Source organism: Vicugna pacos, chromosome 13, assembly GCF_048564905.1.
Source record: "Vicugna pacos chromosome 13, VicPac4, whole genome shotgun sequence".
Taxonomy (NCBI): Eukaryota; Metazoa; Chordata; class Mammalia; order Artiodactyla; family Camelidae; genus Vicugna; species Vicugna pacos.
The window spans coordinates 42,514,201-42,531,246 of NC_132999.1; the positions used below are offsets into that span (position 1 = coordinate 42,514,201).

General features: G+C 33.7%; 1 protein-coding gene across 3 annotated transcripts in view; it reads right to left on the bottom strand.

The window, feature by feature from the left end:
• Positions 1-17,046, bottom strand: part of ZMYM4 (zinc finger MYM-type containing 4) — a 145,356-nt gene that overhangs the window by 22,690 nt on the left and 105,620 nt on the right. For all 3 annotated transcript variants that reach the window (XM_072974810.1, XM_072974811.1, XM_031684015.2), the window contains 7 exons: positions 16,191-16,309; positions 15,030-15,201; positions 12,996-13,049; positions 12,411-12,590; positions 11,913-12,007; positions 992-1,163; positions 710-805 (listed from right to left, as the gene is read on the bottom strand). In XM_072974810.1, the coding sequence (XP_072830911.1) occupies positions 710-805; positions 992-1,163; positions 11,913-12,007; positions 12,411-12,590; positions 12,996-13,049; positions 15,030-15,201; positions 16,191-16,309 (888 nt within the window). The remainder of the gene's footprint in view (positions 1-709; positions 806-991; positions 1,164-11,912; positions 12,008-12,410; positions 12,591-12,995; positions 13,050-15,029; positions 15,202-16,190; positions 16,310-17,046) is intronic.

Below are 17,046 nucleotides of genomic sequence, written 5' to 3' on the forward strand. Positions count from 1 at the left end.
ATCATCCAGGTAGTAGAGAGAAGGTATAGTTGGAAAGGGGTAAAAAAATCTAGTTACAAGGACATACTCATCTATTCCTGTCCCATCTTATTCCACAAAGATTGTTTAAGTATCTTATGTAAAACACAGATAATTAAAAAGGAAAATATAAACTGAAAGCAAAGTACAGAAAAGGACAATAAAACAAGGGAAAAAAGAAAGCTAATGATTAGGGCTCTAAAATTATACACTGCTGTTCTTTTTGAACTATTTATTGGGTTCCAAATTTCCTGGCACCAAAAGTGAAACTCACAAATATGGTCAAATATACAGCTTACTGTTAGGAAAAATTCCTACAGAAGCAGCAAGGCTTTTCCAGGTATTTTTCTCAAAAAAGAAAAAAGAAAAAAAAAAAAAACCCACCAAAACAAAACCTTGGGTTCCACATGGGCTACTCTACAGATAAAGGGCTCAAGAAGGCAGATTTGAGCCACTTGCAAAGCATTAGGAAAAAAAAAAAAAAACTTATATTTGCATAACAAACTCATGATCAGAAGATACAATCTTACATTTATATCAAGCCCTTTAAAATTGGGAGTAGAATAATAATTTCACTTTTTAAATGTTAAGACTTCAAATTTTAAGTAATTTTTAATATTATATTTACAAATTTCAAATCAACAATGATACTACAAGCAATTCAAACCACAAAGAGAGACATGAGTTTTACCTCTACAGCCAGGCTCTGAAGATTCTTGAGAGAGTGCATGGTCTTGAGCACTTCCTAAAGGGTCAGAACATGGGCTGGATGAGGCATGTTCAACTCCTGACGAGGAAAGAAAAATTAATGAGAACTTTAAATAAAGATGGAAAAAAGTTAAGTAAAGCCAAAATTAAAGATTTATGGGATTTTTGACCTAGCATTTATTCCTTCTGAATAGATTTATGACTTCATTTATCTATATTCCTCCCACCCCCTAAGTTGAGACACAAATTCATGCTGTGTATTTACCGCCACATTTCAGTTCCCCCTGCTCTTCCTTGGCATTTTTCCACTGAACCCAGTTCTTCCAGGCATTTACCCCATACATGTATTTCAGTGTCATCCCAGACACTGAGCACCCTTGAAAGGCTCCTTGAATAAGACTCCTGGGCTCCACAGCCACTATAGACTTCTTCCGTCCCTGTAAGAATTCCAAAATTTACAGAATATAAAATTTAGCTTTGGATCTGTAAGAAATGTGGTTCTCAAAGATAAAAGGAATAAATTTACAGAATATGGAATTCAGTATTAGATCCTAAAATTTCGGAGTTCTTAGAGCTAGAAAGAGCTTTAGAGGTTATCTAATCCAATTGATATGAGAAAAGAAAAAGAGAAAAAAGTTGAAGTGTAAAAGATCATATTGTGATAATGAGTAACATTTGAGTACTTAACTATGCTTTAGGATACTCGACCCACCCAATGAGGTGTGAATAACAGTTACTACCACTCAGGTCTACTTAATGGAACATATGAATAGATGGGCTATAGAACAAGCCTCAATAATTGGCTAAATATAATGGAATTAAACTAGAAAACAGTAACACAAGAATGTTAAGAAATTCCTTAAAAATTAGAAATTAAACGACACACTTACAAACACCTCATGGGTCAAAGAAGAGATAAAAAATGCAATTAGAAGAGGGGAGGGTACAGCTCAACTGGTAGAGTGTATGCTTAGCATGCACGAGGACCCGAGTTTCAATCCCCAGTACCTCCTCCAAATATAAAAATAAATAAATCTAATTACCTCCCCCTCATAAAAGAAGAGAAAAAAATGCAATTAGAAAATATTTTGACTTTAAGTAAAAATGAAAGCAAAACATATCAAAGTTTTTGTAACAGTGCTAAAGCAGTACTATAGGGACATTTACAGTATTAAAATGTTTCTATGAGAAGTGCAAAGAGGTCTAAGGTCTAAATCAATAATCCAAGCTTCTAAACAACAATAAAAAAAAAACAAAACTTAAAAATAAAGCAAATAATCTAAGCTTCTGTTAAGAAACCAGAAAAAAAGACCACATTAAAACCCAAAGTAAGGAAATAATAACAGCAAACATCATTGACAAAGAACAGAGAGAGAAAAACAACAATAAACTAAAAGCTGGTAGTTTTAGAAGATGAAAAAATGATAAATCTCTGGCTAGAATAATCAGGGATAAAAATAAAGAAGATACAAATTATCAACACCTGATCCTATAGACATAAAAAGAGTAAGAGAACATTATGAACATATCATTATGACAAAAAAACTTGTCAACTTAGATAAAATGAATAAATTTCTTGAAAGACAAACTAACAAAGCTTGCTCTAGGAGAAACAGATAATCTAAAAAGCCAAAAAAATTCAACTCATAGTTTAAAATCTTCCCACAAAAAAAAAATTCCAGACCCAGATGGCTTCACTGCTGAATTCTACTCAACAATTGAAGTAATTATATAAATTGTATTTCAGAAAATAGAAGAACACTAACTCACTTTACGTTACTATTGCCCTGACAGCAAGGCCAGATAAAGTCATTACAAGAAAACTACAGATCTCTCTTAAAATGAGACACCTAAAATCTTAACAAATATTAGAAAACAGAATCCAGCAATATATAAAAGAAAAACAAAAAGGGAAACCGCCTATACTGTTGGTAGAACTGTAAATTGGTGCAGCTACTATGGAAAACAGTGTGGAGGTTTCTCAAAACACTAAAAATAGAACTATGATATGAGCCAGCATTTCCACTACTGGGAATATATTAGAAAAAAACCAAGAACACTAATTCAAAAAGATACATGCACCCCAAGTCTCACAGCAGTGTAATTTACAATTGCCAAGGTACAGAAGCAAACTAAGTGTTCATCAAGAGAGCTGAATGGGTAAAGAAGATGTGGTGTACACACACAAACACACACAGGAATATTACTCAGCCATTAAAAAGAATAAAATTTGCCATTTGTAGCAACATGGATGGACTTGGAGGGCATTATATAAGCTAAGTGAAGTAAGTCAGACAGAGAGACAAATACTGCATGATTTCACTTAAATGCGGAATCTAAAAAAAAATACAACTAGTGAATAAAACAAAAAAGGAGGAGACTCATAGATTTTGAGAACAAACTAGTGGTTAACAGCAAGTAGAGGGAAGAGGGAAGGGGCAATGTAGGGGTAAGGGATTTTTTAAAAGAGGGTTATTATAGGATTATATGAAATCATGTGTGTGAAACTTTTGAAAACTGTAACGCACTATGTAGCATTTAAATCATCTTTCATTCAATAAAAAAATAAACTTTTAAAAAAAGTATTACCATATGATCCAGCAATCCCACTCCTGGGCATATATCCAGACAAACCTCCAATTTGAAAAGATGTATGTACCACAATGTTCACAGCAGCACTATTTACAACAGCCAAGATGTAGAAGCAACCTAAATGTCCACTGACAGACAACTGGATAAAGAAATTGTGATACACACACACACACACACACACACACACACACAGTAGAATACTAATCAGCCATAAAAACGAATGAAATAATGCCATTTGCAGCAACCTAGATGGACCTAGAGATGATCATACTAAATAAGCCAGGAAGAGAAAGAAAAATACCATATGATATCACTTTTATATGGAATTTAAAAAAAAAACCCACAGATGAACTAATTTACAAAACACAGACTCACAGACACAGAAAACAAACTTACGGTTACCAGGGGAAAGGAGGTAGGGAAGGATAAGTTGGGAGTTTGGGATTTGCAGATACTAATTACTATATATAAAACAGATGAACAAAAAGGTCATACTGTATAGCAAAGGGAACTCTAGTCAGTACCTTATAATAACCTATACTGAAGAATATGAAAAGGAATATATGTATATATGTATAAATGAATCAATATGCTGTACACATAAACTAATACAATGTTGTAAATCGACTATAATTCAATTAAAAAAGTAAATATATCAAAAAAGTGTTTATCCCATGAATGCAAGTTAACTTATCATTTAAAAAATTAATGTATTTCATCATTTTAACAGACTCAGAAAAGAAATACTAGATGATCATCAAGAGATCCACCTGATAACGTCCAAATCATAATCATGACAAAACTCTGAGCAAATGAGAAACAGAAGAGAACTTCCTGAACTTGATATAGGCCATCTATGAGAAACATACACCTAACATCATACTTCAAATTGCAAGGATGAACACTTCCCCAAGACTGGGAATAGGCATGAAGGCCTGCTGCACTCACCACTTATATTCAACCTTGTATTAAAAGCCTAGTTAATGCAATAGATCAAGAAAAAGAAAGAAAATGCATTAAGGTTGTAAAGGAAAAAGTGAAACTATCTTTATTCACAGATAATATGATTGGGTAGTTAGAAAGTCCAAAGGATTCTAGTTGAGCAAAATTATCACATATAAAGTCAATATACAAAAACTATCTCTATTTCTATGCCAGTGAGGAACACTAGGAAAGGAAATTTTAAAATAATGCTATTACAGGAGGATCAAAAATATTTTAAAAATACTTATTAAATAAATTTAACCAAGTATAAGACTTGTGCAATAAAACATAGAAAATATTGTTGGGAGAAATTAAAGATAATATAAATAAAGGTGAAAGATAACATCTTTATGGATTGGATGGCTCAAAATTTCTCGGATATCACTCCTGCAAATTCATCTACGGAAATTCAAACAAAAATTTTGAAAAAGAAAAACAAAGATGTAAGACTTACACTCCTGACTTCAAGACTCACTACAAGACTACATTAATCAAGACAGTTGATACTAATATAAAAACAGACATATAAATCAATGGAACAGAACAGAGTTTCAGAAACAGACCAACACATATATGGTCAGTTGACTTTTAACAAAAGTGCCAGTGTAATTCAAGGGTAAAGGATAGCCTGTGCCAAGAGTGGTACTGGAACAAATGGATATCCACATACAAAACAAATGAAACCTGATGCTTGTCTCAACTTACACATAAGAGTTATCTCAAAATGGATCACAGAAACACATAAAGGATAAAATTATAAAACTAGGAAAAAAAAGTAAGATTATCTTTGTTACCATAGTTAAATTAAGCAAAAACTTTTAGATGAGATAGTAAATAGCATGGATTATAAAAGAATAAAGACTAATACAGTGCACTTCCTCAAAATTAGAAAGTTCTCTTCTGGTATGGGTGGCCCAGATGGCAGAGTAGGATGATCTTGAGCTTATCTCCTCCTCTGGGCACACAAAAACTAAAACTACGGACAGAGCAACTATCCATCAAATGACCAGAAGACTAGCAAAAAAGATCTTCTAAAACTAAAGATACAAAGAAGGAACCACAACAAGATGGGTAGAAGTGGCAGAGACATGGTGCAATCAAGATACACACCACCAGGTAGGTGACACACAAATTGGAAGATAATCACAAATGCAGGTATTATTCCCAAGGAGTAAAGGGTCCAAGTCCTACATTGGGCTCTCCCACCCAGGGGTCCTGCACTGGAAAGATGAACCCCTCAGAATGCTTGGCTCTGAAGGCTAGTGGTGCTTGTTTTCAGGAGAGCCAGAAGGCTGTAGGAAACAAAAGACTCCACTTTTATAGGGTGCATACAAAATCCCACATGTTCTGAACCCAGGGCAAAATCAGTAATTTAAAAGGAGCCTGGGTGAGATCCACTTGATTTTGGAGAGCCTTCCAGAGAGGCAGGAGGAAACTGGGACTCACCCTTGGGACACAGATGCTGGTGGCAGCCATTCTGGGGAGCCCATTATACAAGGAGGCCACTGGTAAGCACCATTTCAGAATCCTCCCACTAGCTTGTTAGAACTGAAACTGGCCCACCCACCAGCCAGCTGACACCAATCCTGAGATGCCTGAGGCCAAGCAGCTACCTGGGTAGGGACACAGTCCCACCCACCAATGGGTAGGCAACCAGCCCCAGGACGTACCAGCAGGCTGATACCAACTCCAAGACTGCCATGGTCTGGCAGCCAGAGATCCCCATGAGCAAGCTCTGCCCACCCGTGGGCCAGCACTAGCCCCGGGACACCATGGAACCCAGACCCACACACCAGCAAGCCAATACCAGCTTTGGGAAACTCAGTTCCCCAGCCAGAGACCCTTGTAATTAAAATAGCAAACATCAATAATAAAGACAGAATTTAAAAGCAGCAAGGGAAAAGCAATTAGTTACCTACAAGGAAAATCCCATACGGCTATCTGACTTTTCAGCAGATTTCTGCAGGCCAGAAAAGAGTGGCATCATATTAAGTAATGAAAGGGAAAAATCTACAAACAAGAGTATATTTCTAATAAAAGGCAAGCCTTTCATTTAGATTTGATGGAGAGATCAAGGGTTTTACAGACAAGCAAAAGCTAAAACAATTCAGTACCACAAAACCAACTTTACAAGAAATATTAAAGGAAATACTCTAAGCAGAAAAGAAAAAGTAACAAGAGAAAATCAAGATATACCTGGAGACAAATGAAAATGAAAACACAATGATCCAAAATCAGTTTAAAAGCAAAAAGTAGTTCTAAGAGGTAGGTTTATAGTGATACAAAGTCCATCTATGGAAACAAGAAAAATCTCAAATAAACAACCTAACCTTATGCCTCAGGCAACTACGAAAAGTACAAAACCAAAAGTTAATAAAGGAAAGAAAGAAATCATAAAAGATCAGATCAGAAACAAACTGGAGTCTTAAAAAAAAATTAAAAAGATCAATGAAACCAAGAGCTGATCCTTTCAAAAGATAAACAAAATGGATAAACCTTTAGTCAGACTCACCAAGAAAAAAAAAGAGGGGCCCAAATAAAATAAAAAATGGAAAGAGAAGTTACAACTGACACCATAGAAATATAAAGGATTGTAAAAGATTACTATAAACAAATTAAATGGACCACCTAGAACAAACAGACAAATTTCTAGAAGTGTAAAATCTCTTTTTAAGACTGACTCAGGAATACATAGAAAATATGAACAGTAATGAAATTGAATTGGTAATCATAAAACTCTCAACAAACGGAAGTCTAGGAATAGACAGCTTCACAAGTAAAGTAGACCAAACATTTAAAGAAGAGTTAACACATACCCTTCTCAACCTATTAGAAAATATTAAAGAGGAAGGAACATTTATGAATTCATTCTACAAGGCCAGCATCATCCTGATACCAAAACCAGAATAGGTGGGGGGTATATAGCTCAGTGGTAGAGTGTGTACTTAGCACGCACAAGGTCCTAGGTTCAATTCTCAGTACCTCCATTTACCAGACTAAGATACCACACAAAAAAATATAATTACAGGCCAATATCACTGATGAACACAGATGGAAAAATTCTCAACAAGGTATTAGCATATCAAATTCAACAATAAAGTAAAAGGATCATATACCATGAGCAAGTGGGATTTATTCCAGGGATGCAACAGTTTGATATCTGTAAATCAATCAGTGTGATACACCACATTAACAAACTGAAGAATAAAAATGCTATGATCATCTCAACAGACGCAAAAAGCCTTTGACAAAAATTCAACATCCACTGATGATAAAAACTCTCTACAAAGTGGCTATAGCAGGAACATACCCCAGCGTAATAAAGGCCACATATGACAAACCCACAGCTAACATCATATTCAGTGGTAGAAAGCTAAAACCATTTTCTCTAATATCAGGCAACAATGTCCACTCTACCACTTTTATCTAACACAGTATTGTAAGTCTAAGCCACAGTAATCAGACAATAAAAAGAAATAAAAGGAATTCAAATTAGAAAGGAAGAAGGAAAACTGTCAGCTTGCAGATGACATAACATACATAGAAAATCCTAAAGACAACACACTGAAACACTACTAGAACTTGCCAATGATTTTGGTAAAGTTGCATGATACAAAATTAATATACTAAATCTGTTGTGTTTCTATACACTCACAATGAACTATCAGAAAGAGAAATTTAAAAAACAATCCCATTTACAACTGTATCAAAAAGAATACAATACCTAGGAGTATATCTATCTAAGGAGGTAAAAGACCTGTAGTCAGAAAACTGTAAGACACTGATAAAGAAACTGAAGATTAAACAAGAAATGGAAAAATATACCATTCTCATGGATTAGAATGTTGTTAAAATGACCATACTACCCAAGGCAATCTACAGATTCAATGCAATCCCTATCAGAACACCACTGGCATTTTTCACAGAACTAGAACAAATATTTCTACAATTTACATAGAAAAACAAAAGACCTCAAGTAGTCAAAACAATACTGAGAAAGAAGAACAAAGCTGGAGGTATCATGCTCCTGACTTCAGCTGACTTCAAACTACTACAAAGCTACAGTAATCAAAACAGCATGGTAGTGGCACAAAAAAACAGACACATATATCAAAGGAACAGAATAGAGGGCCCAGACATAAACCCACACTTATACAGTCAATTAATCTAAGACAAAGGAGGTAAGAATTCATAAAGGGGGAAAAAACAGCCTCTTCAATAAATGGTGTTGGGAAAACTAGAGAGCTATGTGTGAAAGAGTAAAACTGGACTACTTTCTCCCACCACATACAAAATTAAACTCAAAATGGACTGAAGACTTTAATGTAAGACCTGAAACCATAAAACTCCTAGAAGAAATCACAGGCAGGAAACGTTGACACCAGTCTTAGTTAAAAAAAAAAATTTCTCCTTAGACAAAGGAAATGAAAGCAAAAATAAACAAATGGGACTACATCAAACTAAAAAGCTTTGGCATAGCAAAGGAAACCATCAACAAAATTAAAAGGCAACCTACTGAATGGGAGAGGATATTTGCAAATTATATCTGACAAGGAATTAACATCCAAAATGTATAAAGAATTCATGGAATTCAGTATCAAAAACCCAAATAACCCAATTAAAAATGGGCAAAGGATCTGAACAGACATTTTTCCAAAAAAGTCATGCAGATGTCCAACAGACACATGGAAAGATAAAATACTCCACATCACTAATCGTCAGGGAAACGCAAATCAAAACCACAATGAGGTATCACCTCACACCCGTCAAAACGACTATCATCAAAAAGACAACAAATGGCAAGCCTTGACAAGGATGTGGTAAAAAGGGAATCCCTACGCACTGCTATTAGTAATGTAAATTGGTGCAGCCATTGTGGAAAACAGTATGAAGGTTTCTCAAAAAATTAAAAGTAGAACTACAGTATGATCCAGTAATTCCACTCCTGGATATTTATCCAAAGAATGTAAAACCACTAATTGATAAAGATATATGCATCCCTATGCTCACTGCAGCATTACTGACAATAGTCAAGACGTGGAAGCAACCTAAATGTCCACTGCTAGATGAATAAAGAAGACGTGGTATATGCATGTATATACATATATACACACACATACATACATACAGTGCAACACATAAAATGGAATGTTACTCAGCCATGAAAAAAGAATGTAATCTTGCCATTTGCAACAACACAGAAGGACCGAAAGGGTATCATGGTAAATAAAATAAATTAGAGGAAGACAAATACTGTATAATTTCACTTGTACCCAGAATTTAAAAAAACAAAACAAATGAATGAACATAATAAAACAGAAAGAGAATCATAGATACAAAGAATAAACAACTGGTTGCCAGAGGGGAGGAAGTCAGGGAAGATGAGAGAACTAGGTGAGGGAAATTAAGAAGTGTGAACTTCCAGTCCCAAAGTAAATGAGTCACAGTTCTGTTATGAAGTGTATAGTGTGGGGAACACAATCAGTAATTATGTAATATTTTTGTATGGTGACATATCGTAACTAGACTTATCGTGGTGAATATTTTAAAATATATCAAGTCATGTTGTGTTCCAGGAGCTAATACAGTCTTGTAGGTCAATTATACTTCAAAAACAAACAAACAAATTCTTAGAAAGAGATCAGATTTGTGGTTACCAGAGGCAGAGAGTAAGAGAAGGGTAACTGGATGAAGGTATTCAAAAGGTAGGAAGTTTCAGTTTAAAATAAGTAAGTACTAGGGAAGTAATGTGCAACACGATAAATAAAATTAACACTGCTCTGTTTATATATATATATAAACATGTATATATATATATACATATATATATAAAGTTGTTAAGAGAGTAAATCCTAAGAGTTCTCATAACAAGGAAAACAATTTTTTTAATTTCTTTAAGTTTTTATCTATATGAGATGATGGATGTTTACTATCTTATTGTGGTATTCATTTCATGACGAATGTAAGTCAAATCATTATGCTGTACACCTTAAATTTCTACAGTGATATATGTCAATTATATCACAACAAAACTGGAAGAAAATAAATAAGCAAATGAACCATGGAAATGAAAAACATTTGTTTTTCACTATTAAAAAAATAAAAATGAAGTCACAGAAAGGAGCAAAAGTCATTTGATAAAATAATTATATCCATAATAAAAAGCTTACAACTCAACAAGTTGACCATCCAATTAAAAAATGTACAATGGCGGGGGGGAGGGTATATCTCAGTGGTAGAGTGCGTGCCTAGCATGCACAAGGTCCTGGGTTCAATCCCCTGTACCTCCATCAAAAACTAAATATATTAAAAAACTTTATTACCTCCCTGCCACCAAAAAAAAAAAAGTGCAATAGTTTTGAATAGACACTTTACCAAAGAAGATACACAAATACGTATATGAAAAATGGCCAACTATGAGTCATAAGGAAAATACAAATTAAAATAAAACCACAATGAAATACCACTACACAGTCACTAGGATGGTTAAAATTAGAAATCAACAAAACCAAATGTTAATAAAGTCATGGAGCAGACAGAACTAACAGACTGCTGGTGGGAATTCAAAGCAGTACATTCGCTTTGGGACAGTTTGGTAGCTTTCTTACAAAGTTAAAAATACACATACTATAAGACCTAGCAATCCTACCCCTGGATATTTTTCCTCAGATGAAAATATCCATTCTTCACACAGAGATTATATTATACTAGAATGTTCATAGCAGCTTTATTCAAACTGATGCAAAACTGGAAATAACCCAAATTTCTATCAGCTATTAAATGACTATATAAACTGTGGTTTATTCATACAGTCAAATGATCAGAAATAAAAAGGAACAAACTACAGATACATGAAATAATACGGACGAATCTCAAAAACATGCTAAGTGAAAGAATTTAGAATACAAATTATATAATTTTATTCATATGAAATTTTAGAAAAGACAAAGCAGTACTATTTTGCATCACAAAGCAGATCAGTGGTTATCAGGGGCTGGGGATGACTGACTGCAAAAGGTCACAAAGAAACTTTCTGGAACAATGGGAGTGCTGTAATTGTGGTGGCAGTTATATACTGAACACATTTGTCAAAGTCCATCAAATTGTACACTTAAAATTCATGAATTTTTAAATGTAATTATACTCAATAGACCTAATTAAAAAAAATAAGGCTATTACTTTAATTTTGGTATAGGAAAGACCTGTCAACATGAAAAACAGTCCTTGCGAACTTCACTATTATAACTATACTATATAAAAAAGTGAATTTCATTATTGTTATATGTTAAGAAAGCTAAATTTAGAGACCTTAAAAACAAGAGGAAAGTCTACAACAAGTATTATAAAAAAACTTTTTAAAGTAAACAGAACAAAAAAATTCCTCAATTTTTAGAAACAAAATTAAAAGTCCTTGCTGAAAGAAATGTAAAACAAAAGATATGGTTCCTGACTTCAAGAAACAAAAACAGAAGAACAAAAATACAACGCTGGAAAACAATTTATAGAATTCTCTGACCCTAGCTGTTACAGAGTTTTGTAAACAGCAGGGACTAATAAACACATACAGAATTGAAAAAAAGAAATGCTAGAAAAATTAAGCTACTGCTTACTCTTCGTCTGGGCTGGGGGAACCCATCTCTGTGTCGTCGTCTTGTTCGGGAACGTGCCTGGATTCCCTGTCCTTTATTCAGTGGGTCAAAGGATTCTATGAGAACCAGGAGAAAGCATAATGTTAGGTAAATAACTCACAGACTTAAACACCTAGATAGGGGAAGGAAATATCAGATAATCATTACTATATTCATTCTTTTGTGATAAAATATGGATTTTACCTTTATATCTATGGAAAACAAAGGAGATACAGCACAATCAAAAAGTTCATTAACGATCAAGAAAACCTCCTATATGATTACTGTGGGAAAGTTAACAACAACAACAAATTTACCCCTTATAAAGAACGATGTCATATGAATTAATACCTTCAAAGGCAGGGACCATTTGTGTCCTAGATTGTTACCACACACTTATAACTGCTTCATAATGTCAATTCAGAGTGCTACTAATCTTTTAATAAAGAACTTTCAACAGATAAGTTACATTGCACAAACCTGATGGAAAATCTGCTTCCAAATCCTGTTCAGTTTCCCCTTTTGAGAACTGCTTCACTTCTAAATCAGCCTCTTGCACAGTATTTGACTTCAAGGCATAATGATTCAATTCTTCCTCCCAGCTATGTGGAGTAGATACTGCCTCTGATTCAAGATCACCACTGTAAGTACTTCCTTGGTCTGAATACATAGAAAACAAGCCCTCAAAATAAGACAGACTCTTGACATTCTCAGAAACCTCCCTAAAACCCTAAATACCAAAAACTGAGATGTGGTTGCTGAACAATTACCTAAGGTACACTCAAGAGTGAAGTAACTTGTGTACCAGCCTCACAGAACTGCACTTATATTCCTAGGACACACTTTTTTTACAGCGTTATTTCTATTAATCCTTAAAACCAATATCTGAAATGGCTTTTATTAGTTTCATTACCAATTAGCACATAATCAGAGAAATCTGGTGCCCCCAACAAACACCTAAAATTGCAAATATTAAATCCAAGGATAATATTAGTTACACATGGGGTTTGTATCAGTAACAAAGGTGATATTTCTAAGATCCAAAATATATTTATAATTACAAACCTTTTTCAAATATCTTGGTGTCTAGAAAGAGTTCCTGTTCAGAAGTTTGGGATCCTAAAGAAAAGCACATAAGCCAGTTTATAAGTATACACAAAACAAAATGCATCTCAAATGAAATGACTGCACTAGGAAGTTCAAAGTAAATAGCCCTCATATGCAGGAAGAATGATTTATTAATAAAATTAGGCACTAGTGATACAGTTAAACAAATTATAACTGGTAAGTGTGGTTACATTTCTAGATAGCAGTATGAAAGAAGTCATGGTAAGAGAGACCTTTGTTTTGGATTCCTGTGCTAGCTGAAATTTTTTTTTAACCATGATACACACACACACACACACACACAATATTTATTTACTCACAGGTTGACAAATCTGTTTTAAATTGTCTTTTTCTCTCCCAAATAAAAGATGCTCTACCACTGCACTGGAAAGCCAACAGACTTATAAATACATGAACAATCAGTATATGGAACTAAACAGAACAAAGTTCTATCAATTAAAAACTACTTTAAAAGTAAGGAGATTAAGGATTCAAAGCATATAAGAAATAGCCTTTTTTTTTTAAACCAAGAAAAACTGCCTCTTTTCCCTGAAATCAAAGATAAATGAGCCAGATCCTTTTCAGTTGGGACTGATTTTTCCCTCCTTTATATTTCTAAATCATTTGATTTTACTTAGACTATGGTGATGAAAACTATCTGTCTTGAAGCTTAGTTTTTAAAGTTTTTCTGTGAGACTCAATTGTAGGATAAGGCAAAGTCACAATATTTCCACAGAGGAAACACTTGATAAATGCTGACTATTAATATGGGTGGAGAAGCCAATTTAAAATGAGGTTTATCATCAGGAATTGCTTGAACTTCCAAACTAAGTATCAGAAATTAGAAGATGAAGCTTAGGGGTAGTATTAAATAAGACATTAAAATCTACATAAATGGGTCAAAATTATGAGATTATATACTAAAGAGCAAAACGAGACCAGAAACATTGGGCTAATAATAAAAAGTTTTTAATCCATCTCTCAGAATATATCTGATTTAAAAACTTACTGGCAACACAACAGAAAAGTTCACAGTAGGTTTTATAAGTGCTACAGTGTTCAGGAAATCATCTAGCATTTACTATGCAAAATCAAAACCCAGGGGCCAGCTTTGTAAAAAAAACCATCATTAAAAAAAAAAGTCAGAAAAGAATAATTTCTTGGCTCATCAATGATACATGAAAAGGCCGCTGCAAAAATTCACCTGTACATTTCCACTATCTTAAACACCATTTTCTCTGTCTCTTCTTATGATTATACCTCTCCTTACATCAAAAAATCAAGGAAATTAAGACTAGAAATTAAGACTAGAAAACTTTCTGGAATATATTATATTACTAAGGCCTGGTTAAAATCATTTGCTTTGGAGCCAGACAGACCTGGATTCAACTTCTGGTTCCATTATTTCCTGACTGCATAACCACAGTAAGTCTACTTTCCAAAAGAGGAATCTGAAGTAAACAGTATGTCCCTCATAGGGTTGTCGTGAAGAATTAATAAGGTGATGCACATAGTGCATTTAGGACAATGTCTAGAGCATGGTAAGCAAAGAGATGTTAACTATTTGTATTATCATTATTCTACACTCATAAAATGGGATTAATCTATAGGTTACTTTGAGCCAAATGGTTTTCCATCCTAAGGTTCTATTTACCTTCTACCAACATGCTGATTATTATACAATAGGAAATTTTATCTGAGGACCATGGTTTTGATTATAGGGACAAAACCAGAACATGATCATGGATTTATAGGTTATTTTTCTGGTATCATTGATAACTAAAATCTGTATTAAATATCAACACTTAGTGTCCTTCATAAAAAGGATAGAGTTTTCACAGGTGTCAACAAGTTTAACAAGTATACAGAGTTGGTATTTAAACACAAATAAAGCTTTCAGAAACTACTTGATTGCCTGGTACTTAAAAATACTTGAGTTACCTGAAAATTGGTAGATGTGTTTTTCTTTCTTTACTTTAAAATTATACCAACCTCCCTGAGATAGAGTCTTTTCCTTTTCTTCATCTTCTGCAATCATTTCTGCCATCTCAAGGAGATCAGCTTCAAAAGGATGTGAGGGAAGCTTTTCCTTAATGTCTTCAATACTCTCAGTGACTTTATCTTCGTTATCCATTGAGGATGGAATAAGCATAGGGACAGGCAGCTGAAAAACCAAGGACACACTGAAGAGTTTCTTGGCTAACAGGTCTGTTGTCAAAACTATTACTTGTAAGAACATTTAAATACAAAAATAATAAACAAATTCAAGATTTTTCTATTGCTAATGATTAAAACAATCTTTTTTTTGCTAGTTTTGCTAGTTTGTTTTTATAAGACTATAGCCATTTAAAGAAAAATTCAGTAAGTTTTTATGGACACTCAACAAAATGTGTCTCTGAATCCTCCAGGCATTCTAAGAAAAAAGTTCTACATGTAGATGTATTTTTTTTATGATTTTTTAAAGTTTTTAAAAATTTTTTTAATTTTTATTTTTTAATGGGTGGAGGTAATTAGGTTTGTTTGGTTATTTAATGGAGGTATTGGGAATTGAACCCAGGACTTCATGCATGCTAGGCATGCACTCTACCACTGAGCTATACCCTCCCCCCATGTAGATATATTTTTTATTTATTTGAGGCGACCTCCACGTCCTTCTAGCCTGTCATTTTGAAGCCCCTCTCTTGAGTTCTCTAAAAGAATAATTATTTAATGCATTTGTCTTGTTTTTTTTATTATATTTCTTCCTTAATATTTTTACACAACTGTTTCTCTTAAGAATTCAGTACCAGGGAAATATATATTTCCAATAAAAAATGAATGGAGAATTTTGTAAATCACAGTATTCCTCTCTACACCCTTGCTAGAATCTAGGATTCTAACACACACAAAGCTTCTGATATTTTTCTATTTGAGTGCTCTTACTATGTATGAAATGTTATTAAAAAGCTACACCATAGCCTTTTCTTAGAAGACAGGATACAAACAGAAGCAGTCCTTTATATATTCCATATTAAGTAATATAGTAATATGATAATACCCAATTGGAGTCAGGTATATTTTATCAACCAGTAAGAAGTTTATCTCTGGAGCTGTCAAATCTTAACTGAGGAAAACGTGTACTAAATTAGCCTTAATCTCTAAATGATTACTCACTGGAACTGGAATTCCAAATGGGACTGGTGCATACTGAGTATAAAGATGAAGAGGTATAGGTACAAACACTGGTACGGGAACTGGCACCACAATAATTGGGGGCTGAGTTGGAGTATCTTCTAAAGAAAAAAAAAGAAAAAAAAACCCACAAGAAACAAAGAGAGTTAGAAACAACACTTTAATAAAAAAAAAATTTTAAGCATACAAAGATTCATAGTTCAAAAGAATTATAATCTATAATATGAGGAGTTCTAGAAAGGAAAAATAGCAAAAAAAAGGCTGGGAAAAATAGCAAAAAAAGGCTGAGAAAAACAGCGCTAACACAAAGTGGGCAACACAATAATGATCAATGATATGAGGATAAAATGAACGGAGGATATAATTTCAATGGATGGATGGAACAGTGATGTTAGAAGAAAGAGAAAACTGTTAATATGAATAAGTACGGTATATTAAAGGAGACTGAACAGATAGAAGGGCCATTTCTGTGAGACTATAATGCACGTTTAAAATCATTTCTGGTAGACAATAGGGAACTGCTACAGATTGGTTAGTACAAAGTAATGTGATGAAAATGGCATTTAAAAAGATTAATTTGGCTGCCATCTTAGCATGCAATAAAAAGTATATGGAGTGTAAAAGTAGGAGGCAATTACAATATGCAGAGCTAAGATGACGAAGGTCTGAACTAGGATGGTTATAAAATATACAAAAAATAATTAAATATATAGCAGATGTTCTAAGATATTAAAAAAATGAAACAGGACTTGGGAACTAACTTATGAGTAAGGAAAAAGTGGGAAGGATGAAGGATTCCTTCAATTATTTAACAAGTATCTACAGAGTCTTTTCTGTA